Source organism: Cimex lectularius, unplaced genomic scaffold (assembly GCF_000648675.2).
Source record: "Cimex lectularius strain Harlan isolate CLEC.00 unplaced genomic scaffold, Clec_2.1 scaffold37, whole genome shotgun sequence".
NCBI lineage: Eukaryota > Metazoa > Arthropoda > Insecta > Hemiptera > Cimicidae > Cimex > Cimex lectularius.
This window is the reverse complement of record NW_019392682.1, coordinates 1,920,582-1,944,849: the sequence shown is the minus strand read 5'-3', so window position 1 is coordinate 1,944,849 and position 24,268 is coordinate 1,920,582. Positions and strand designations below refer to the sequence as shown.

Genomic DNA, 24,268 nt, shown 5'->3' with positions numbered 1-24,268 from the left:
CTCACGCATTCGGGGGATTCCGTCAGCGTAGTCAGAGCACCCCAACGCTATACGCTTCGATTGTCCGATCCTTCTTATCCCGTGAGGCCGGGTGAATAACGATGGTCATATGCAAATTTCGTGCGAAAGTCACAGGTAGAAGACAGTCTCTTCTCTAGGTACCCGCCAGGGGTCTCGCCACGGCCAACTACGAGTCCATTCCCAGTGTAACAGGGGCTGAAACTTAGAACATTTCAGTTACCCCGTAGTATAGATGGATATGCACCCTCCCTCGTCTATGCAGACAGTATCTGGTACCCTAACCCACGTGTGCCTCTGATAAAGCACTCGCCGCCTCATGCCGACCCGAGGCTGACACGACTACAGCTTGTGCTTTAGAGAGGTTGCCACGCCCTCAAGGCTAGACCATTATTTTGCGCCTGGACACCCCCTTGTAACCAAGAGTTGGGAGAGGTTGCAGGAAAGAATGAAGGAACCTGGATTGAGAAAGGGACGTGGATGATGACAAGATGCACACCTTTTCAGGGCCCCCAGCCTTATCCACATTGTACCACCCGTTGTCGTTGTAGACTTGCATTCGGGACAGAAGCAATGAAAAAGTAGACATATTGGAAAAACAAAGAAGCCAATATGAATTCTCTACGTCGCGATCTCTACCGTGGCCTAGCACTTTGCCACGAAAAAGGATACAACCAATGAGTCCTTTAAGAACCCAAACTTAAATGGGCAACTCCCCAGGCATGAGGCATGAAGAGATTCGTAAAAGATGTTTTTACTCTTGATTTTTGAGCTGTACAATGAAATTACTGCTTTGTCAAATCAAGCCCCTTCAGCAAAGCAGTTAACTTTTAGTGAATTGAAGGTTCAAATTTTATAATTTATATTTAATTAACTGGTAGGGAAAAATAATAGCAATGCCATGTGAGAGATTCCCTAGAGTTCTTTACGAGCGATTGAGATCACGTGAATATGTAATTCGTGTAAAGTACAATTTGGCTGCTTAACTTACTTAACGGCATGGTTTTCATGAAAAAACCAGTTCAATCCTTAGAGCCAATTTTAAGGTCATCATCAGAGCAAAACATTCTTAAATATGTCTACCATATTGTCATACCTACAATTTTTTTATTCTTAAGGTGATCTTAAATAGGTGGAAAAGGTTGGCAGAAACAATTCAACGTTTAAATAAAACTCTCTGGTCCGTCAATACTCGCTTTTAGTCTGCCGATCCATTATTCAAGGCACTCTCGACTCAACGACATGCCACACTTTTATTTATATATTTTTTTATTTATTTACGGATTATTAATCCTTTAACATACAATTTATATAAACCAATATAAAATGTAACATAAGCCAAGAACAAAAAAAATATATAAACTTTTTGAAAAACAAAATAACTGCGCACAGTACCAAACAAATTACTGGCTTATAAGCAAAATATAAAATATAAATGTACTTCTCAGAAAGATNCTAAAATTTTCTAGCATTGTATAAATTCATTTTATTTATTTAATCTAAAATTTCTAGCAATGTATAAATTCATTTTTTCACATCCTACATGTATTTGTATAATTTAAACAATGTTTATAAATCCCAGGTCCTGAAGATGATCTCCATAAAGATCGAAACGTTGGCACGATAAAGAAAATGTTTTTGTAAACCCTACGTCACACCAGACCGCATCTCAGATCTCCGAATAATCATTGACTAACGGTCACTAAACACCACACATGTCTTGTAATATAAAAATAGAAGATTTTTCTCGCACCATGAGTTGAGATGAGTGAAACAGGTCTGTACAGACTCAGCATCAAGTGTATTGTTAACAGCACGAAACAACTTTAGATCATCAGCCAATAGCAAAACAAACATCCTCTGTAAAATACTTCAAGAACGTCATTAAAAAAAACTTTTGCCTAGTATGTTGTAAATATGAATTGTACAATTGTTTTGATGTAAACCTTCTGACAACGTGTTTATACGAACTTTATATGCTAAGGAGAACAAAATCATTACGTTATAAAGTAGCATAAAATTTTGGCATTGCATTGACTCTACCTTTTAGCCTTTATTTCTTTTCAAGCTGTGAAACCAGAACTTTCGCGGAAGTTCTTGTTCATGATTCCCCTGTGTTAAAGTGTCGGAAAACCGATAAACATCACTCCAGGTATACTGATAGCCGGATTAAACTAATCGGTGAATGAAAGTAGGGATGAGCCCCGAGTCGTAGGTGGGGTGCGCTCCGGGTTGTAAAGTGGGAGAGTTGTGTTTGTTCTTTGTTGTCTGTCAGTCTCGTGTTGGGTGCAGTGTTGAGAACATGCCATGAGCCGAGCCGGTTGTTGGGACAGGTGTGTCCAATGGGGCGATCTTTTGGGACCACGAACGGAACATCCTCAGCCGAAGGCAAACGGACACCTAAACAGTGAGTACTGTCAAGTTGATCAATTCCTGCTTAATACAAAGAAATAGTATTCGTGCTAATTTTTGCACTAACTTGAAAAACTGTTAGACTATGAAAACAGAGTTTTCACTACACACATAGATCGGCAAATATTTAAATTAAGCTATGGTACGATTGTTTAAAGACAACAACTTTTTCAACCAAAATTGGTACAAATAATGAAAAACAGAACTGCAAATCTCTACCTACTAAAGAAACTTCATTTTCATTAGTCACGCTTACCAAATTGCTTATGGTTTATCCAAGTTTATTACACAAAAAAATCATCAGCTGATCCAGACATTTTTAGCATATTCGACCGAAAATTGGCCCACATAATAAATATTTAGCCTTTTTATATTTAATAGTTGTAATTTTAATTTAATAGTTGTCACAGATAATACAGTGGTTAAGCATAGGCGTTGATAGCAGTGTGCTGAATGTCGGATTACCCGGGATCGTTTTTTCCTTCTTAGTTTTTTTCCAAAGAAGTTTTCAGCAGAAGACTCAGTAGAATAAAATTACTTATCGCAAAGTTTTCCTCCCAATTGTTTTACTTTTATTGTATTCTGATATTATATTACTTATAAATCATAAGAAGGGGGTTGAGATGGGAAGTTAGTGTCCGAGTGGATCAGAGCCACGATAGATCAAGTGGCAGAGTAGCGGCGTATCTAGCCGAAGGTCGTGGGTTCGAATCACGCTCATGACACTAACTTTTTTATCCCAACTGAAAAACTTAATTAATTGAAAAAATTTAATTGGTCAAGCGGACCATGAAAACTAGTGAATAAATCATAAGCTTGTTACCAATGGATTTTTCAGTTTCGCGGTCTGCGGGTTGACGATCTATTGACAGCAGTTGTCACCAGTTTGTCAGACTTAACTGAACTTGTGTTCCTGGTTAGACGTGTTTATGTTTTACATTGTTTTGATCAAAAGTCTTTATAAAAAATATGCATAGTCTATTTTGCTTTGTTACATATAATTATTTTCTTGCTGTTTTTCAGCAGAATGGTGGATAAGCAGAATTGAAGTTTGGCAATGAAAGTGCTGAAATGTTTGCTAGTAGTTTTTCTTATATTTTTAATTTTTTGCATATTAATATACTATTCAAAATAAATGTGTTTAGTCGATTGTCAAGTTTATTTATTTTATTACTTTTTGGTTAGATAGATGACGACCTGCTGACTGCACTTGCTATACGTTTGTAGAAATATCTGAACTTGAGTTTCCTTGATAAACATGGTTCTTTTCTATGCTGTTTTTAGAATAAAAAAACTTTAAACGAGATATGCCAAGATTCGTATTTTTTTGCGTACATTTCTCCTCATGATGTTTTTCAGCCAAATGTTGTATAAGCAGAATTGAAATTTAACAATAAAAACTCCAGTCAATTTGCTAGTAATTTGTCTCACATTTTAAATTTTTTGGTATATTTTTGGTATTTTCTTCAAAACAAATATTGAGTTTAGACAGCTGCCAAGTAAATTTATAAAATTATTTATTGGCCTGAAAGTTGACAGCAGTTATAAGCAATTTATCAGGTTTAACTGAACTCGTGTTCCATATAAAATAATAGTTTTTTATCCTTTGTTATCCCATTATGTTCTTGCCATTTTTGAACAGAAGGGTGCAAAAGTAGAATTGCAGTTTGACAATGAAACGATTTGACATATTTGCTAAGAATTGGTCTTACATTTTAAATTCGTTTGTACATTGATGTTCAATCGAGTGTAGATATCGTGCTTGGGAAACTGCCAATTAAATTTTTGAATCTACTTCTTGTTCTTACTGTTGAACTGCTCCTGACAAGAGTAGCTGCAATTTGTCAGATTTGTTTAAACTCGAGTTGCCTGGTTTGAACGTTTCTGTTCTATGCTGTTTTTAGCAAAAGAGTGTCTAAATGACAATATGCCAAAGCTCGAATTACTTTCTTAGATACAATTCTGCAGAAGGTGGCACAAGCATAATTGAAGATTGGTAATGACAACAATTGAGAGATATTCTGTGAATTGTCTTAAATTTTCAATTTTGTATATGCATGCATGCAAAACATTTTTCTCAACGTAGTCAACTGCTATTTTTTTTTAACTTGTTGCTTGGTCTGGTAATTGAGGAGTGGTTTCTGCAGTTGCTGCTCGTTTGTCAAATTTAAAGGAAGTTGTATTTCTTTCCAGGTTTGACACCTTTACACTCTGTTGTACTTTCAGTAAAAGACTATCTATAAAATAATAGTCTTCTTGTTATCCTTTGTTAGATACAATTCTGCTCTTTGTTATTTGCAGCGGAACGCTGCATATTGGCATAATCAGAATTGAAGTTCGGTAATGAAAACTATTGAGATATTTTTTATTAAAACCAATATGGTATTTAGCCAACTAGCCAGTTAATTATTAAAATTATTTTTGATCTGATAGTACAATACTATCCATTCTGTTCGTCGTTTGTTAGATATATCCTATTTTCAAAAATTGGTCAACTTAATAAACTTCCAGTTGAATTTTGGAAGTAAATTCTGTGCCTGACAGTTAATACCAATTGCTGCACGTTTGTTAGGTTTTTGGTTTTGTGTTTCCTGATCAGACACTTTTCAGCACTACCTTTTAACAATATAGTGCATAAAATGCCTAGTTTCATATTCTTACATTAAATTCTGGACTACCCTGTTTTTCAACACTGGAAGAAAATAAATCAACCCGGGGAATTCAGTAAAATAAAATCTGCTGCATAAAATTGTGTTTCTTTTTCATGATTTTATGTTCATTGACAATGTTCTATGACAACAAAATAATTCTCGGCATAGTAATCTGTCAGTTTGTTGAGAAGTTGTAGTCTGCGAGTTGTGTTGTTGACAGTAGCTGGAGAATATTTATCCGTTTTGATCTGATTGACTAAACGATGAAAACTAAGTACTAGAACGAACTATTCAAAAGCATTTACAATTTTATATTAATTTTGAATTACTGGTTCTATAAAACATGAAATGTTGACAAGACTTACAGAACATTTGATATTTATTAAATCCATTAAATTTCGTGGTCCGATTGACCAGATAACTTCTTTCAATTAACTAATCTTAATGGAAGGTATTGATTGAGATAAAAAAAGTCAGGGCCGCGAGCGGGATTCGAACCCACGACCTTCGGCTAAATACGCCCCTGCTCTACCTCTTGAGCTATCGTTTCTTCCATCCATTCGAAAGGCGGGGTTGAGATGGGAAGCTGGTGTCCCAGTGGATCGAAGCCACGATAGGTCAAGAGGTAGAGCAACAGCGTATTTAGCCGAAGGTCGTGGGTTCGAATCCCGCTCGAGACCCTACTTTTTTATCTCAATCAATACCTTACATTAAGATTAGATAATTTTAAATTTATGTTCTTCTGCCATGCTTCGGCTGAATGAGTACGGAAGAACATATTAGAGTGTTAATAAGTTGTAACATAAATAAGGAATAAACATATTTGAAGAATACACACCGCAGGAAAACAGTCGTAACTGACTTGTCTGCCTGTTTACATTTATCGACCATGTGCCGAATAATAATAGTTCAATTAGAATTCAAGTTGTTTTGAAGGAAGAATAAATTCGGCGATTAGATGCCACCTCGTGTACATCCCACCTTATGCTTCCGTCACTTTCACACGATTATGGGAAAAAGTTTGATGCCGTGAGTCAAGAGAACGTCCGTTTCTTCCGTCTAACAACCTGCTAACACGATTACCATTTACCGGGTCGCAGCCAGATCGACGACCGTTAGCTTATAGGTCAATCGATGTCAATTATCCGGTTGATTCAAAGCGGGCTTTTGTCATAATCGTAAATACCCGAATGCCCAACGTTCCCCTCCCGGGGTCAAAAAGAGATAAACGGCCGGTTAGGTGACATTGATAAAAAGAAAGCCTTGTCGGAACTGACCTGATGAAGGGATGACATTATCTGTACAACGACCCTTGAGATAGTGCAGTTTCACCTGATCACGTCCGTTACGCGTCATAAATTACTCCTGAAAATCACAATTTAATGTTTAAAAATATAATATAAAAATAATCTATTATATTTCGTGGTACGATTGACCAAATAACTTCTTTCAATTCTTTAATCGTGTAAGGTATCGATTGAAATGAAAAAGTTAGTGTCACGAGCGGGATTCGAACCCACGACCTTCGGCTCAATATGCCGCTGCTCTAACCACTTGCGCTATGGTGGCCAAGGAGTTAGAGCAGCGGCGTATGAGCCGAAGGTCGTGGGCTCGAATCCCGCTCTTGGCAAAAATTTTTCATCTCAAGAAAAAACCTTTGATGTAAAGAATAATTAAACCACTTGAGCTATCGTGACACTGAAGACAGTGGGTTCGAATCCCGCTCGTGACACTAACTTTTTCATTTCAACCAATACCTTACATAAAGATGGTTTAATTGAAATAAACAATAATCTTAAACAAAAAACATCTATGTCAAGTGAAGTAAAAACCTATTGTGCTAAGTTGAACAACTTACAAGTGATAGAACATGTCCGATACTTGTGAGATTTCCTATTGTGGTCTGCGGGGTGATACTATTGTTTGATAGTTACCTGTCATAAAAGAAAACGCGTCCGAACCAAAAAAAAATCAGTGAGGATAGGCAGACCAAGATAGGTCATCAAACAATATGACATTATTTGTGTAAATTATTTTTAAAAGAACTTACTAGAAACCAACTAAAAACTATTTATAATAAATTGCCGACTTTTTTTAGCGAGACATAAGAAATTACAAGTTCCACTATGTGAGATTTGATTATTGCCAAATAAAATCTATACATGTCGATGTTCTTGTCTGGTGATCCGAGATGGTAGAAGCGGTCAACATTATACCATGCATCCATTAGACAGAGGTTTAATAGCCCGAGAGTCGACACGCAACAATTCCACCGATTACCTGGAAATTAAACCTAAAAAAAAAATAAAAAATAAAGCTGCTAACGAAATCCTTGAAGATGTGCCAATGGATGCAGGATTGCTCTGAAGGTACTTTATAAATGATGAAAATTGTCGTTTTGCTCCTTTATTTCTAAAAATTAAGTGCGTTTTCGTTTAAATTGTCCTCAAAAACGTATTTTTTGCGGGCGTCTCACCGTCCTTATATTTCAAAAACTTTCAAAGTCCCACAAAACAAAGTTCTTACAAAACCTAATGTGTGGTGTTTAGTGTTTATAAATCCCAGGCCCTGAAGATGATATCAATAAAGCCTGAAACGTTGGCACGATAAAGGAAATGTTTTTCTAAAACTTACGTCAGACCAGACCGCATCTCACGAACAAAACCTAATTTTTGACTTGGAAGATAAACAAAAAAATGTATAATATAAAATTTAATGCAAATATTTAAAAAAAATTCTTTATCGTGCCTACGTTTCGATCTTTATCGAGATCATCTTCAGAGCCTGGGAATTTAAACATTGTTTAAATTTTTCAAATCCATGTAGGATGTGAAAATAAAATGAATTTATACAATGCTAGAAAATTCATTTTTTTATCTCAAATTTTGTAGCATTGTATAAATTCATTTTTTCTTTTTTTAAATTAAATTAATTTAAATTTAATTAAAAAAGCATTGTATAAATTCATTTTTTTAATCTAAAATTTTCTAGCAATGTATAAATTCTTTTTTATTAATCTAAAATTTTGTAGCATTGTATAAATTCATTTTTTTTCACATCCCACATTTATTTGTAAAATTTAAACAGTGTTTATAAATCCCAGGCCCTGAAGATGATCTCAATAAAGATCGAAACGTTGACACGATAAACAAAATGTTTGTAAAACCTACGCCACACCAGACCGCATCTCACGACCTCCAAATAATCATTAAGTAACGGTCACTAACCACCACACATTAAAAAAAAAGAAATAAATATTTTCAATGTTTTTGTCATTCAGGCCCTGAGGATGACTTCAAATAAAATCGAAAGCTTAGAAGAACTGTATGGCTTAAGAAACACCCCAACCTTGATAACCTAGATCACTACATCAGTATAAACAAAAAATTGTTATCTTACATATTCTCCAAACAAGAAAAAAGTCCAAAAGGTTTTTTCCTGTCTTCCAGTAGGAACAAAAAAAACAATCAAGGGAGGTCGGCATCCTATTCGGTTAATAAGAGAGGACTTCCTCCTTTTAGTAACGCTTTGCCGAAAATCGTTGTAAGGACGCGGCGTTTTTCAAAGGGTATGTTAATAAACCCCTTCAATAATTTCTCGCCTGCTGTACGGCAACTTTCATATCACGAATCTACAGACGAGGTCGTCTACACATGACCGGAAGGTTCACACAGTTGACCGATGAAGATCACGAAATACCTCCGAAAATGCACCCTGTTAGGACCTTAGATGACTGTAGTTTTAGTTTATTTAAATGCCATATAGGCTTTCAAGTTGTGACGTACACTGACAGGCAAAAAATTCCAACCAATTGATTTTGTTCATTTTCTCGATAAAAGAAAATTCTGCCCTTAATTTGTCTCTTTGTTTTTACCAATAAATATTTGTTTATGCTATGTTTTAAATTGGGAATATCAATTAATATTAATTCAAAACAAGGATAAAGGATTTTTCAATGTTTACTTTTTACGAAATTTAAAATGGTTATTCAGTCTCATTTGAACTCTTAAGCAATAAACTGTTTAGTTTTCATCTTTGTTTTCTTAATTTCAATTTTTGAACTTAAAAATACCGTTTAGTGCTGAGGATGTTGCGCGTGGTGTGGCCTTCATTGATGATGGACTTTCCATCAGGTATGCAACTCCTGCCATCGGACTTCCCTACGAAACTCTGGGAGACACCGTTACATGTTTTCGACCAAACTGGATCCTATCATAGAAGGCCCGGTTCTAGACGCCCTAGGGTAAGAGAACCACAGGATGATCGTTTGTTGACTTTGAGAATTTTGCGAAACCGGCACCTTACTGTTAGGTACCCGGTTCGAGCGATGTCAGCTCCAGGAAGGTCGAGGTGTCCAAATTTCTGAACGCGCTGCTCGAAGAAGATTAAATATGTGCGGAAAGATGGCTTTTCGCCCCGTAAGAGAACCAGAATCCACCAGAATTGTTTAAAACATTCAGAGTTTCACGGCTCGCATTTGCTCAAGACCACAGCCATTGGTATTTGGACGATTCGTCTGCTGTGCTTTTTACAGATGAGTGTAGATTTACTCTACTATCTCCAGATGGGCGTGAAAGACTCTGGAGAAAGGAATTGAAAGGTACGAAGCTTCTAATTTTTCCCAGGGTCAACCTTTTCAACGTAGCTCAGTGATGATGGTGTGGGCGGGAATTTCAATGGAGAATCGCATAGAGTTGGTTGTCCGTAGAGGGTCTTCGTTGGCCACTCGCTATGTAGATGAAATTTTGGAACATCATGTGTTGCCCATCCTCGATGAAATCAGCGACAATCCTATTCTAATGCACGATAACAGCCCGTCCACCTTTCGCTCGCATCGTACAAATGTACCTTCAACAGCATAACTTCAGGGTCTTATCCTGCCCATTCCGTTCTCCAGACTTGAACCCCATCGAACATTTACGAGATAACCTCAAAAGATGAATAAGAGCACGTCCATCACTTCCTGATAAACTCCACGATCTTGAAAGGAGTCTGCGTGAAAAATGGGCTAAAACGACTCAATTATTAAACGTTAAAAAACGTGAAACTTTAATTAATATATAAAAATATATAAAAATCAAGTTATATTACAAATGGGTGGAATTTTTTGCCTATCAGTGTATTTAAGAAAGAACCAGATTCAAACAAAAAAGTAATTTTATTTACTTTTGGTTCTTTACTGGTTCGTAAGGTCTTTGTCTTAATTGCCCGAAAACAGTTTTTTTTAATAAATCTGTATTCAAATCATAATTTTAATCCTACTACCTTTGGGTTCTGGCCGAGGTGAAGAGACGAATTTTTATTAGCCGGAATTTCGAAATAATAAAGCAATTACTATGGCTGAACTACGCGTTTCTCGTTTCGGAACACTGTCTCGTTCTACACATTTCATTCTAATATTCCAGCGCGATGGGAGGAATGTCGTTTTGAATCGAAATTTATCGAGGATTCTTGAGATAAGGCGAATGAGGTTGGAAAAATGCCTACACCGCCGCGAGTTCGGACCTTTTTCAAATTGTTATTGCGACACTACGCCTTTATTCCTCCCGTTCTATTGTTTTTGACCCCTTGTTATTTGTATACCACCAATTTTGAAATAACATAAACGTAATTTAGCCGCTTCGGCTAGCGGTCCTTCTCCGGCGTGAAAGAGGTTCTCCCGTATTAGCCTATATAAAAACCAGTTAACTCGCGGCGTTGTACAGTTAACAGGAAGATTCTTCAAAACGTTTCTCTATTTGGGTCGGGAGTTCAAATCTGTCAAAGGACACCGCAGATCGACATCAGGCTTCCTCACTGTTTAATTTTTCGAAGCGAAACCTACATGAAAAATCTGATCTATGCTCGGAATAACGGAATAAACAGTCGTAACCGATCATTTTTGTCTGCTTGGCGGTTTCAGGCATTTCGCCATCTTCTGTGGGTCACACGTCAAGCAAAAATAGACAGACTAGCACGGTAACGACCGAATTACAGGTTCAACACCCGGCACGTCACAGGGGGAAACAAATTATCTGCCTAATGTTCTCGTAGATTCGATACTTCCGAAATTTTACCTTAATGGACGAACCTTCGTAAATACCCGCATAGCGGGTCTCTAACTAGGTCTTTGATCGCAGGAATGCATTTTTTTAACCCTCATCCTTCCCCGCCGTACCTAAGGGAGACCCTATGCCGGCGGACCCGCCATACTCTAAACTTAATTCAAAAGGGCGCAGACTAAACTTCCCTGCTATTTCCTAGCTAGATGCTGAGGAATTAGGAGAGGAAAAAGACTTAAAAACCAGCTTTGAATTTAAATAAACTTAATGGTACTCTGTTGTTATTTCTCTCTCACATGTATATACATATACGTTTTGTCAACAATTAAATAAATAATATAAATAGGAGCTTAACTTAGTAACATATATTCATACTTGAAACTTTTTCCGAAAGATTTTAAATAAATATTAAGCTAAATGAGAGAAACAACCCTATTTCCTTAAAGTTTTTAACAATCTAAACACTTATTAATTTTTCTCCCTTTTTTACCTCCTCAATTTTTACTTCACTTCTTGTTCGACACTGTCAATCACAACCCTGAAGAATAGGTTTCCTTGTCTATCACAAGCATCTGTTTTTCAGCTGACCAACTTTGGAAAATATTTTTCTCGGCTCTCTGCGGGTTTCGTACTGTGTGCAGTGGAATAGGACACGTTCCATATCCTGATTCGCGACGCACCTTCCGCAGATTGCAGAGGTTGACAGGCGGAATCTGTGTATGATCTGAAGTTTCCATGGGAGAGCCAAAAGTTGGCCTTAATCCACAAGGATTCGCACTTGTATTGTTGGGAAGTACTCAAAAGTGGTTCTGCCCTTTGCGCTGTGGGACCGTCGATTCTGTCACTTGTCGAGGATGAATTCCATCTTTGCTTTGGCCATCGACTGGTCAGCTTCCATGATGGAATTGAGCGTCTCTTGATCACAGTTAGCCCCTTTTTTTCCTCAGTGTCGTTATCAAAATGAGGTGCAGGTCGGGTGGAGCTTTGGCAATAACCTAGAAAGCGTCATATGACGTACATTTAACGCAGGAATGCATCAAGCAATTCCGGAGACCCTCGTATAATTAATACTATTACTAGTAGTAATGATGTCTACTAGCACATGGTGCACATCTGCATGTAAAGTTAAGACTATTGTATCCTTGACTCTGAGATGTAAAATCGAACATGCTAGCAAAAAACAAATGCCCAATTACACAACAAACCATCGAAATATAAAAATATCTGCCTATGTTCTCACGCATTCGATGAATCTTAAATCTTATCTTCTTGTACGAACCTACGTACTTAGATCGTCTTAAATTTCGAAACTAAACACGCATGGAAAATCTAATCCTGAGTCGGAATAACGGAAGAAACAATAAAATCGCCATTTCGTCGTAACCGATTATTTTAGTCTGCCTGACATTGACGATTTAATCATTTTGCCATTTTCAGTGTGTCACACGTGGCAACCAAGAATAAACAGACTAACGTGGTTTCGATCAAATTACAGGTTCAACACCTAGCAGAAGAACACAAGAAGTAACAAATTATCTACCTTATTTTCTCACAGATTCGATGTATACTTCTGAATTCTTAACTTCATCTAAGAACCTACGTAAATATCCATGGCGTTTCTCTATTTAGATTCGTTGATCGTAGGAATGCATCAAGGAAGTCTTGGGACCTTACTTGTAATTTATGCTAATGATGTCTTCTCAAAACTCCATGCAAACTAGCATATGAAAATCTTCAGAACACCATACTTACATGGTACTTGCTTTGCTATAAGACCCGAACACCCCAGAAAGAAATGCCCAATTACGCAACTAGTGAAATAATCAGTATTTAAAGACCTACTGTTACGTTACCTGCGCAAATCACCTCTTACGTTGAACACCAAACGTCTGCGGTACATTTAATCAATACAGCCAATTTGGAAGTACGTCTGCGGACTCTAAGGAGCTTCGTCGACCGCAGAACTAAACAAGAATCGGGTTCTTCACCTCCCCAATGGTGCGCACCTTACATCACGATCAGAACATTCAATATGTTATAAAGCGCGAACCTCTCAATTCCAGGATGATTAACCATCTCGACCGCATTGGTCGGATCAACTACCTCTTCCTCTTCAACCCCGTAGCAAATAAGAGCTCATTAATTAATAAAGTTAATAGGACAAACTCTGGTGTAATTCCTTTGCTTTAATCTACATATAAGCTGGGCGTCTGAGATAAAGGTTGTCGTATGATTGAATTTAAATCCCTATATTTTTAAACTGACCGATACATTAAAAGTCAAGAAATGCCAGGGATGCTTGTAAAATTTAACTTATTCAATTTCAATTCTAATAGATTTAAATTTGTACGGATTCACGATGTTCTGTGAGTTTTAAAAACTTTTATACTAGATTTTATTGGAGAGTTTTCAACGTAAAAGATCCGCTTAAAAACGAGATAGAGTTCATTAAAAAGCACTTTCTATTTAAATTGAACGACATTCATTCAGGGTACAGAGTGTGACGATTTTTATTATATTTTATTTACGATTATTACCAAGATTTTAAACTGCGTGTGACGAGATTGTGTAAAATTAATCGGTTAATAAAGGATAAAGACGAACAAGTCACTTAGGTTAATGTGCTTATTAATTATTTGACTCTGACGCCTTGGTATAATAACATTAACATTTTCTTGAGACTCTCCTCTTTTTCGATATCCATTTTTAATCTCCAAGGCGAAATAGTACAATTGGCCTATGGAATCAGCTCCGCAAACCGCATGTAAAAACGCATCTGAGCCACACATCACGTTTTCCTCTCTGCCAGTAGGTATTTGACAAAAGGAGGAGAGTATCGCTATTTTGAAACTGTATTATTTCAAGAGGTATCAAGGACGACGTAAAAAAAAGGATTAATTCGTTGTTTTTACCCGAGAGAAACCGACCAAAACAAATGATATGATTTCCAGGCACCTCCAGTCTTGGAGTTTGGCTACTGACAAATCACGTCCGCAAAGTCTCAATTGCGGATCAAATTGCTTTGTGTGGATTTTCTGCCGATAACCATATGCCGGTTTTTTTATATTGAATAGATAAGAAATTTATTTGTGTAATTACTAAGTCTCACTAATTTTTTTATTGTCTAAGTGTTTTATTTTATCTCTTTTAATCATAGTTCCCTTCATGATAAACGTAGGAATATAAGTTCGATGTATGTCTGGTTACGTCGTTAATCGTAATGAATAATGTATCATTAAAATAAAAAGATTTTATAAAAAAAAAGAGCAAAAGAGAAGATTAATAAAATAGGCCTAAAGATATTTGCTTACAACCAAAGTTTCAGCCATGGGACAGAATGATTTTTTTTTTTTCAATTTATACGTTTTTACTCAATTTTTTGCGTGGCTGTTTACTTTCGTTATTTAGAAATGTTTTAGTTAATGAAGGTTAGGCTTTGGGAAGTGTTAGGTTAGGTAAAGTGGAGTGTTTATATAAACGGAAAACGGTTTATTTAGTAGTGTTAGGACGAGTTTGGTCAGGGTTAGGTGTAGTGTTAGGAACAGATTAGATTAGGTAGAATTAGGGTTATAGAAAGATTATGTTAGGTAAGGTAACAAATGGTGTTAGGGAGAGATTAAGTCAGATAGGGTTAGGGGTTATGTTAGGGAAAGGTTAGGTTAGATACGATTAGGAATGCGTTAGATTAGGCATATTTAGGGTTATGGGTAGGTTAGAGGTAGTTCTTTTGCATTTTTGTTTGTCAAAATCGTGGAAAGACAAACCAAAACAAAAAAGAACTATTTGACTATAATCCACATCTTAAAATGCCTGAAAGAATAAGAGATAGTGTTGGATACGAGTTGGGTCAGGTTAGGGATTGGGATTGGAATGTCGCGAATATATCTCGCGAAGTAAAATTTTTGTAATTGTTGCCAAATTAAATTTTTTAAGGATTTTTTCGCTAGCGATTTTGAGTTCGGATCACAGTAGCCCATGGCAATTTAAATGAAAATAATTTGAAAAAATTACAAATCGTAAAGTTGTTCGACACCCGGCGGGTGGTTAGACATTAAGCCCTCCGGTATGATTTGAATTACTTTAGTTTAATTTCATTTAAACAAACGGTATATATTTAGAAGTATATATTTTGTTTTTTTATTACATAATAAGAATCAATAAGTTCACAAAATTTAACTTCGTCTTCTCCCATCTGGCTTCAAACACTTTAGGGACTTCGGTTTCCAGGTAAGGACGTGGCATTTAACAAAATAAATAAAATAATCAATGTAGAAAATTGGAACGGGGTTGCACAATGCCGATTGTTGGAAATCTTTATTATTGTAAAATATCGCTTGTGGGTAATTGCGACTTGGTCGCAGGATTATTGTCGTTAAATTACTCCAATTCTGGTACTTTTAATTTTTTAGTGGTGTTGTTTTGTTAGCTCGGGGCGTATTCGAAAAACAGGTTAGCTTGGGCGTATTTATTTTGAGATTATTCTAAGCTTTTAAGTATCAACAATCAAGAAGTTAGAAGGATTCTATGTTTTAGGAGTACAGAAGTTCTAAAAATATGTTTAAAACCATATAATTTTTTTTATTTGAAGACTTTTTGTCTATTTTGTCATCGGTTTCATACTAAACCTTAGGTTTTAAGAAGTTGGACTATAGCTGAAAAATTGATATCTTCTGAAAATTTAGAGCAGTTTGATTATATTAAGTAGAGACTTTTTCTGCTGTTGATTTTAAAATAAAATCATTAATTGTTTATGGTTTGTACTTCCATGTTGTCCGACTGACCTTATTGTTTATTGTACAATTAGAAATTATTTATTAGAAAATGTAATACATATTTTCATTCTTTGTTAGTTTTAATAATGCAAAAATTGTTTAAATGATAAAGATATGTATTGAAAATGCTAGAACAACGAGAAATTATAAGAAAAATTAAAATAAAATTGTTTGAAGTAAGAACCGGTAATTATTAAAATCTTTACCAACACAATAAATAATTAATTAGAGAGAGAGAGAGAGAGAGGGAGAGAGAGGGAGAGGGAGAGGGAGAGGAGTTCTCGTAGAAGTATTGCTGATGGTTTCATTTTTATAAATCGACCGAGAAAAAATTGTATAACTGGAATTTTATTTTTCCTATGACGTTGTTGCAGTTGGATTTACTAATAAAGCTAGATAACTGGAGTTTTATCAATAATTAATAAATCAGAACTACAATAAAAAACATTGTATATTAAGACGATAATACATAAACTATAAATTGAATAAAATTTTAATGAATTTTTTAAAGTGTACAATTGAATTTAGCAAAATGGAAAGCATAGTTATCCTTTTAAAAATATATGATATATCTTTATTATATGTACTAAAATGAAAGACAAAACGATCTATACAAAAAAATCAATTGAAACTTAATATTTCTACGTTTGCAGATTTTCCTAAATTTATTGAAAATTTGTAGTTAAGAGCATGGAGTAAGATCATAATAAAAAATATACCATAAACAAATTCAGCAAATAGGTTAAATAGATCTTTGTACCTTGCATGTGATATTTATTGAAATGAATGTATTTATTTGTGTGAATGGAGGGGATCATCCCCAATTACCCTGAGGAATATAGAGTATTCTGAGGTAGTGTATTTTCTTGCAAGCATGTTTAGATGAGAACTTTCACAAAATAATTTTTTTTTAATCATGTCATCCGCAAAGTGTGTGATGCCGTGTGTTGTTGGTCCATTACTAAATTCAAGAGGAACGTCATGATAAGGTTGTATTTATCTTTTGAAAAAATCTTATATTGTTTCTTTTTGTTTTTCACATATTTTTAATCGTAAGAGAATTTTTTTTTGTAAACTTTCGAAGGCAGTAGAAAGGAAGGACGTTGTAGGATGATCGACTCTGATAAAACCGGCCAGGTTGAGGCCACTTTTTGAAACCGAAGACCATCCCCGGCTAGTGGAGAGGAAGCGAAATTGGCCTATAAGCATGGAAGAAAAAGGACCTTGGTGGCTCCCCGGCCCTCACAATAATTACACGCACATCACGTATTAATAGTGGACCAGAGGTTTATCCAAGCGGTATCTCCGCCCTCTTAATATCCATAGCTAGCCCACCACCAATACTTCAATCCACCGATCGAAAGTCGACGTGCATCATTGTAAAGAGGAAATTAATTTGAAACACGAACAAAACAGCTTTACGGTGCACGAACTTTTAATATCGTTAGCGCCGGGTCCCTGTTTAATCGGCTTAATAACAACCGAGCTCCACGATTTATCAGACGATGAATAAAGTTAAACTTATTTCCTTCCTGTTTAATCCTGTCTGATAGGTCCTCCTGTTTGGACTAATCCGTTTCGTCCAGTTGTCAAAGTTTTCTTTACTTAATGTTTCATTCCATTTTTTTTTATAATCAGGTTGTTTCATTCTCAAAAGACAGATCTGATCAAAATAAATAATCATGATACACAAAACTTAGTGAAAGTCATGCATGGGAGTTTTCTAAACCCGTTACATTTTACGCGAATTATTTGCACGATTTGATAGTTAATCTAGAAAATAGAAATTGCTTTGATTTTGGAAAGTAAATAAGACATGCATGACTCGAAATTAGAGTAGGAGTTGATTTTTAAAAAAATGCCTTATAGTCTTGAAATAACATCACCTAAGAGTTAGAAAGTATTAAATTAATCAGTTTTGACCCTCTTGTGTTTTTTTCATGAATGTTGTTCGATCTGTCCCACCTAATTGAACAGTGCAACTCCTTGGCTCTTTATAGTGAGCGTGTAGAAATGCCTTCCGTTATAGGAACTGTGCTTGAGCACGTCAGCATGTTTTTTTTGTATTTATTAATAGTTTTGCATGTGTTGGGAGAATGTATTTATTAATTTCACTGCGTATTGTGAGACGGCCTATGATTGTTGAGTACGCCATCGACCCCCAATCAGGTTAATTGAAGGATAATAGAACAATACTGAGTTCTCCACCCCCAATTGACTGATGGTATGTAAATAGCACTGAATGACAATGTGAATCTAGAACCTGCAAGTGTTGGGTGTTGAATTGACCTAGCTGTAAAGCAAATCGTTTTCGAAATAAACGGGGTGGGCCATCTTATTACAAAAAGCATATCCCCCTCACGAGTTTTCAGACAGGCATAACTCAGGAATGGTCGATCCTATCAAAAATTTCCTTTCAGTAAAAGAGGCAGAAAATAAGCTCCAGAATCGAATAGCACAATAAAAATATGGGTTTCTCATTTAAAATAACAAAGTTAGTATCATTTCCTTGATGAGCGGGTGAATGCATGACGTCTGGGGAGTAAAAATAACTTATTAGCGAGAATGGAGTGGGTTCAACCCCGTCCAGTGGAATATCGACTACTCTGAGGGAATGAATGTGCCCAGACATCTATGTTTGTGTGTAATATTGGGGAGTTTGCTTTTTAGAACAAAAATTAACAAAAAATTAATTTCAAAATAAAGGGGGTGGGCCATCTTGTTATTCCAAAAAGCATACCTTCCGTCGGGCATAATTCAAAAATGGTCGAACCTATCAAAATTTTCCCTTCGGTAAAAGTGGCATAAAATAAACTCTAGAATCGAAATGTACAATAAAAATATGGGATTCTCTTTTAAAATAAGGAAGTCATTGTCATTTCCCAGATAGATGAGAAAGTTATGTTAAATCTGTTACCACCATACGATTCTTAGCCAAAATTAACTGGGGGGCTTGTGTAAGACTATTTTTTGCTAGTTTATCGTTTCCAAATAAAACGGGGTTGACTATATATGTACATATACATGCAGATTCGAGCTCATACAAATCCAATCCAATCTTTTGTGCTTTGAAGCAATTTTTATTGGATACATAGTCTGAAATTTGTTTTATTCGTCAATTTCGTTCGAGATCTATTATTTTCCTAATTTACATTGTAAGGAAAATAGTGCATTTTTGTCATTCAGTGGTGTTTTATTACCGCAGCTTTGACAGCTAGAATAATTTGTGATTCGTATGGTGATGATACTTGAAGATGATGGTGATAGATGAAGATGATACTTTAGGATATCCCTTTGATTTCTGTTACCAGTTGACGTCTCAACTGGTGATGATGACCGAATTCAAGCTTTAACTTAAATAACCCACACTTAACGACACGAGACACAAGCTTTTCAACGTATCTAGGAGGTGGATATGTTTGACCGAGCTATAGCTTTTATGGAAAAGTTTATTGGACTCAATTTGCAACTCCCTCCTAAAACGGCCTATTTTTTATAACTGGAGATGAAAAATTTTGATGACAAATAACTAAACTTTTCGTTGAATTTACCATTAAAAACTCTAAGGTCTTATTTTACTATCCGATTAAACAAGCAGTACTTTAAGAAGAATATTTTCCTTTGATGAAATAATTATTTTATCTTCTGTCCTTCCGAATATGTTTTTGATGAAACAACGTACTTTTCCTTTCAAGACGGTAGAAAGTGGATTTTATAGCACTCAGATGAAGGCAGTAACAATTTTAAAGACGTCAGAGCGTGAAATGACTTCAGATATAAAAACCTTTAAACTTTTATTATGATTATTATTCTAAATACAGAAACACCTGTATTACTTAGCACCTTTATGATCATTGAAACGGAATCTTTATTAATCGAACTTTTAAAAACTTTAAGAAGTTGCGCGAATCGGTTCCAAGTGCCCTTTTAAGACTTAGTTCGAGACCTTTTCTAAGCCGGTTTGCTGGGACACTGCCTTGAACCCGAATCCCATTAGCGAGTAGTTACTGTGAAGCAAGTGTTACCAACCTGTAAATCCTTGAGCAACCATCGGGAAATAAATGAACATCGCCTCCAGTTTGTTTTAACCTTTTAATACCTTTGGATACAGTTAGATTTCCTACGTCGTGACGGTTTGTCGAAAAAAAAAAATAGAACAATATATCTTTTGACTGTTATTTCAATTGGTCTCCTTGGATTTAGGACTTTCTCAAAAAAAATAATTGATTTTCTTCAAACAACGGAGCTACCGTTAGAGAAAGGACTTCCTCCCCTTCAAAGACACGACTTACAATTCTCTTCTATAATCGCATTGTTTTCTTTAATTTTTTTTTAAATAGGCCATTTCAAATTGTAAATTAAAAACAAGTTTCCTTCCTCGCAGGTACCAAGAAGGCGTTAACGATGAAAAAAGAAGTGATTAAAGGGATTATAAACGAGGAGAAAAGAAAATACCAAGGAGGAAGAATATCCGACGCACGAAGTAAAGACACACGTTAGTAACAAAACTAGACAATTTTTTAAGCACTGCATGCCAACTGTAATAAACTAGAAAGCACCTTTGATCACTGACAATTCCATTTCATAAAAGTAGAAAAAATGAGGCCCTTTTCTCAACCTGACAGTTAAACTTACGCGAGAGCTTATCTACGGGGCATTCCAAAGAATTTCAATACCGTTCGACTCTCTTTTGCCTTTATTCCCTTTCCTTTTACTCGTGGAAAGCTATGCTGCATGAAAGACTTGGTCACAAAAGTCTGCAATAAAAATGAATTGTACACAAATAAGCACAACAAAGCGTCAATAGGTTGAAGTATGATTTAGCTCATTTCGCTTAGAAACTTCTCAAATAGACAAGAGATGAATAGAAAGTTTTTAATTTTTATAATTGAATATTTTACAAGAATGAGGTATGTAAAAGTTAAACAATATGACCTACTTTGTTGTTTTAGATGATTGTTATTTGTGAATTACAATAATTCACAACAGCTTGAGAGAAAACACGTCTAAAAGAGCATTGTTCTTTTAAGGAGTTATTAATTTGACAGTTTAATTAGCGAAGAAGGTGCTAAGAGGAAGTAGACGAAGAATACTGTTAGAAACGCTTTCCCATCGGGATCCGTTAACGCCCTATCTCCACCTACCTAAAAGAACAGTAACCTTTCCCTTGATTTTTAGGGTGCGAGAGTTTAACTTGGAATCCTTCGCCAACGACCCAATCGCTTTTCCGGAAAAATCCGCAGAATGCGAGCTAGTAGTAGAATGTTAACACCAAGGAGTCATTGAACGTCCTGGGATTGATACACAAAAACATTCCCAGGAAACGAATCTCTTGTTAGTTAAACCTCGGTTGTTGAAAGTTATTTGCATCCTATGTAAGTTGCATTGTAAGCATGAAATCTCATATTTGTTTCCTTTCCTCATTCAAGAAGCGACCACGACTTCGCACTTCCTGTTGCACTGCATTTACATTGTTCCCTGGGCCATTTCAATATTTTTATTAACAAATGTACAAAACACAAAAGACAGTAAACCCTTTAAAGCATTTTTTACAATAAATTCAGGTAAATACTTCGATGGATTTTACATAAACCTCTAAACTACAGATAAGTCTAGTTTACAAACCTTTCCAGCAATCAAACTTTTATTTTCTTCTACAAAAATCAATATATTATTGCACAGGCTCGACTACGTAACTTTAATCAGCAATAAAACTGTCAAACAATTTTAATTAAAAAAGAAAAATATATACGTAATTACAGGTATATTTCAGGGATCTAAAATTTCATTTTTGTATTATTTTTAGCACAGCTTTCTACATAATCGATAGTTAAATTCTATTAAAAATAATATATTATAAAAGACAAATTTTAAAGATACTTCGTCTTCTTCACTATTATTTGAAAGGAAGAATTTTCTTGTCAACTATATAAAGTGAGCGTATTATTTATATTTTTAAATTTTTGTACTCCTATTTAGCATCATTTGGTGTATATTGAAAACGTTTTTGTCCCATAATCTCAAAAATCCTAGTCGAGACTGTAGAATTGCTATATATTTCCTTTTGAGCCAAGAGAAAATTGCAATATTTTCCGTGTAAATAATTAATTCAGAAGTGCAATAAGTACAAACTGAAATCGTATGAACAAAAACATTATGCCATGTCAAAATAGTCCATATAACAATATCATAATAAAACAAACTTCTGGTCTTTGATTTGACAAAAAAATAAATGTTTTTCAACAAAAGTGTGCTACTAATAAGATTAACTTCACTAGTTTACGTGGTCCGATTGACCAAATAAATTCTTATCAATTAGCTAATCTTAAGGTATTGGTTGAGATGAAAAAATCAGTGTCACGAGCGGGATTCGAACCCACGATCGTCGGCTAAATACGCCGCTGCTGTACCACTTGAGCTGCGTGACCTCGATCCACTCGGACACTCGGACAGAAACTTCCCATCTCAACCCCACCTTTTGAATTTTCCTTCCTTTTTGCCGTTTTTCAAATGTCGTGTAATCTATTTGATTCTCTGCGACAAATGCAATGGCCACGGAGAGCTTTAGTGAAGATATACTTCATTTTAACTTATTCAATTCACTAGTTTAAGTGGTCCGCTTTACCAATTAATATCTTTCAATTAATTAAGATTTTTAGTTGAGATAAATATATTTATATGGAATATATTCTTTCAAACGGTTGTAGTATCGTTGAAAATTGACAAAATCTAGAATTATGCGCTTTTAAGTGAAACACTGGACATTGTCGAGAAGGAAATTTGATCTTGGCAAATCCAACCTAATTTCTAACTTAACCTAAGTCTATTTTTTTTATTTCGATGAAAATTTGTATTTTATGGTTTAACAGGGTGACTAAAACTAATCAGAATTTGTTTGTGCAAAAATTTTTTTAAAATCTATGTTACTTGAAGTGTTTTTTGGTTCTTGCAACTTTTTATATATCTAATCGCATTAAATTAAATCTTGCATATTAGTTTTTATTTTATTCTTTATTATTTAGTTAATTTATAACAGTAATAATATAATGTGGGATATTTAAAACCCGCAACAGGTGAGGTCATTGCCGGCCCTCTCCGTTTTTTACTTCTTTTTCTCGTCTTTCAGGTGTATTTTTCAACCAACGGCCATTTGAGCGTCTCGATCTATTATTCACCCTCTACTTTTGAATGAAAACTTAGTCGATATGGTAAAATGCTAGTCTCTCCTTTCCACCTCACGTCGTCAACTACAGAATGGACACAAAACCTACAATACATATATATATACATCACCACCCTATGCAAATATAGAATTCTGGCCGCATTCACTCCTCCGAGACTACACGATATTTTTTCGGGGTGACATGTAGTAAAATAATCTTTAAATATGCTCACAACAAAAGCAGAACACTTACTCCAAAAGCCCATTTACAAGAAAGTTCGAAAAAAGTTTTTATTAAAATCGGTAATATTATAGTCGGTTTTAATGCCATTATTGAAATTATCGCTGTGTATAAAATAAATAAAAGCACATTGAGAGCAATAAATCGTTACAAAAAAGACATAGTTTAGGAATAGCATTACTTTTATACCTTAAAATCGGTTAAAGGTAAGACAATTTCTCGCCTTAATTACTGAATTAATCATCATTGATTGCATTTCCGATTTGTAGGCTTTTTTATGTTAGAAACGTTTTTGAAAGTGGCAAAAAATTAAATTGTTCAACTCATAAGACTTTTTTAGGTCGATGAGCTTATTCTACTTTGTGTTTTGCGTGTATCATTATTTTCCCTCCTTCTACAGAAAGTTTTGAATTTTTTAGTTTAAAGCCTTCAGATTTAAATGAATTATATCTTTAGCGCGTTGTTGTACCTTTTTCTACGTGAGATAATTAATATGTTAAATAGTAGTATTTGAAAAATTTTAAATAGAAAAAAAATGTACAGCAAAGGCTGAAATGATTGACAAAAAAAGCTCTAAACCTCCTTTTGGTCTTCAAAACAATTTTTATATCAAGTCGTGTAAGCATAAATTATAACCCATGTAGGAGTGAATCAAACTTTTTCCAACCTCTGTTGAATATTTAACCTTATCTTTTGAGAACGCACGGCACGACGGCTGTTAACAATAAAAGGGGAATAAATTATTGAGAAGATGTAGGTCCTGGGAAAAGGCGGGATGGAAAGCGTATTGGGCACAGAAACATGTCCTCAGGCGGTCTCAAACCCTTGGCTGATATTTCTGCCTGGGGAAAGCCTTCGGAATCGCATTGACGTCTCCTATGAGAATTTCTGAAGACTCATCGCTCAAGAGAAAGAAAGTAACTCCTTCGAACAAACCGGCAATTAGTGAGGGAGAGTGGATTGTTTCGTCC

At 35.3% G+C, this 24,268-nt stretch overlaps 1 protein-coding gene across 3 annotated transcripts in view; it reads left to right on the top strand.

Moving 5' to 3' along the window:
• The first annotated feature begins 2,279 nt into the window (after positions 1-2,279).
• The window catches only part of LOC106665535 (calpain-9-like), a 113,606-nt gene continuing 91,617 nt past the window's right edge, over positions 2,280-24,268 (top strand). The window contains exons 1-2 of one of the 3 annotated variants that reach the window (XM_014392012.2): positions 2,280-2,425; positions 20,279-20,377. In XM_014392012.2, coding sequence (XP_014247498.1) covers positions 2,326-2,425; positions 20,279-20,377 — 199 coding nt within the window. In that variant the 5' untranslated portion in view covers positions 2,280-2,325. Of the gene's footprint in view, positions 2,426-20,278; positions 20,390-24,268 lie in introns of all 3 variants that reach the window. The other 2 variants (XM_014392011.2, XM_014392013.2) reach the window with 2 other exon arrangements.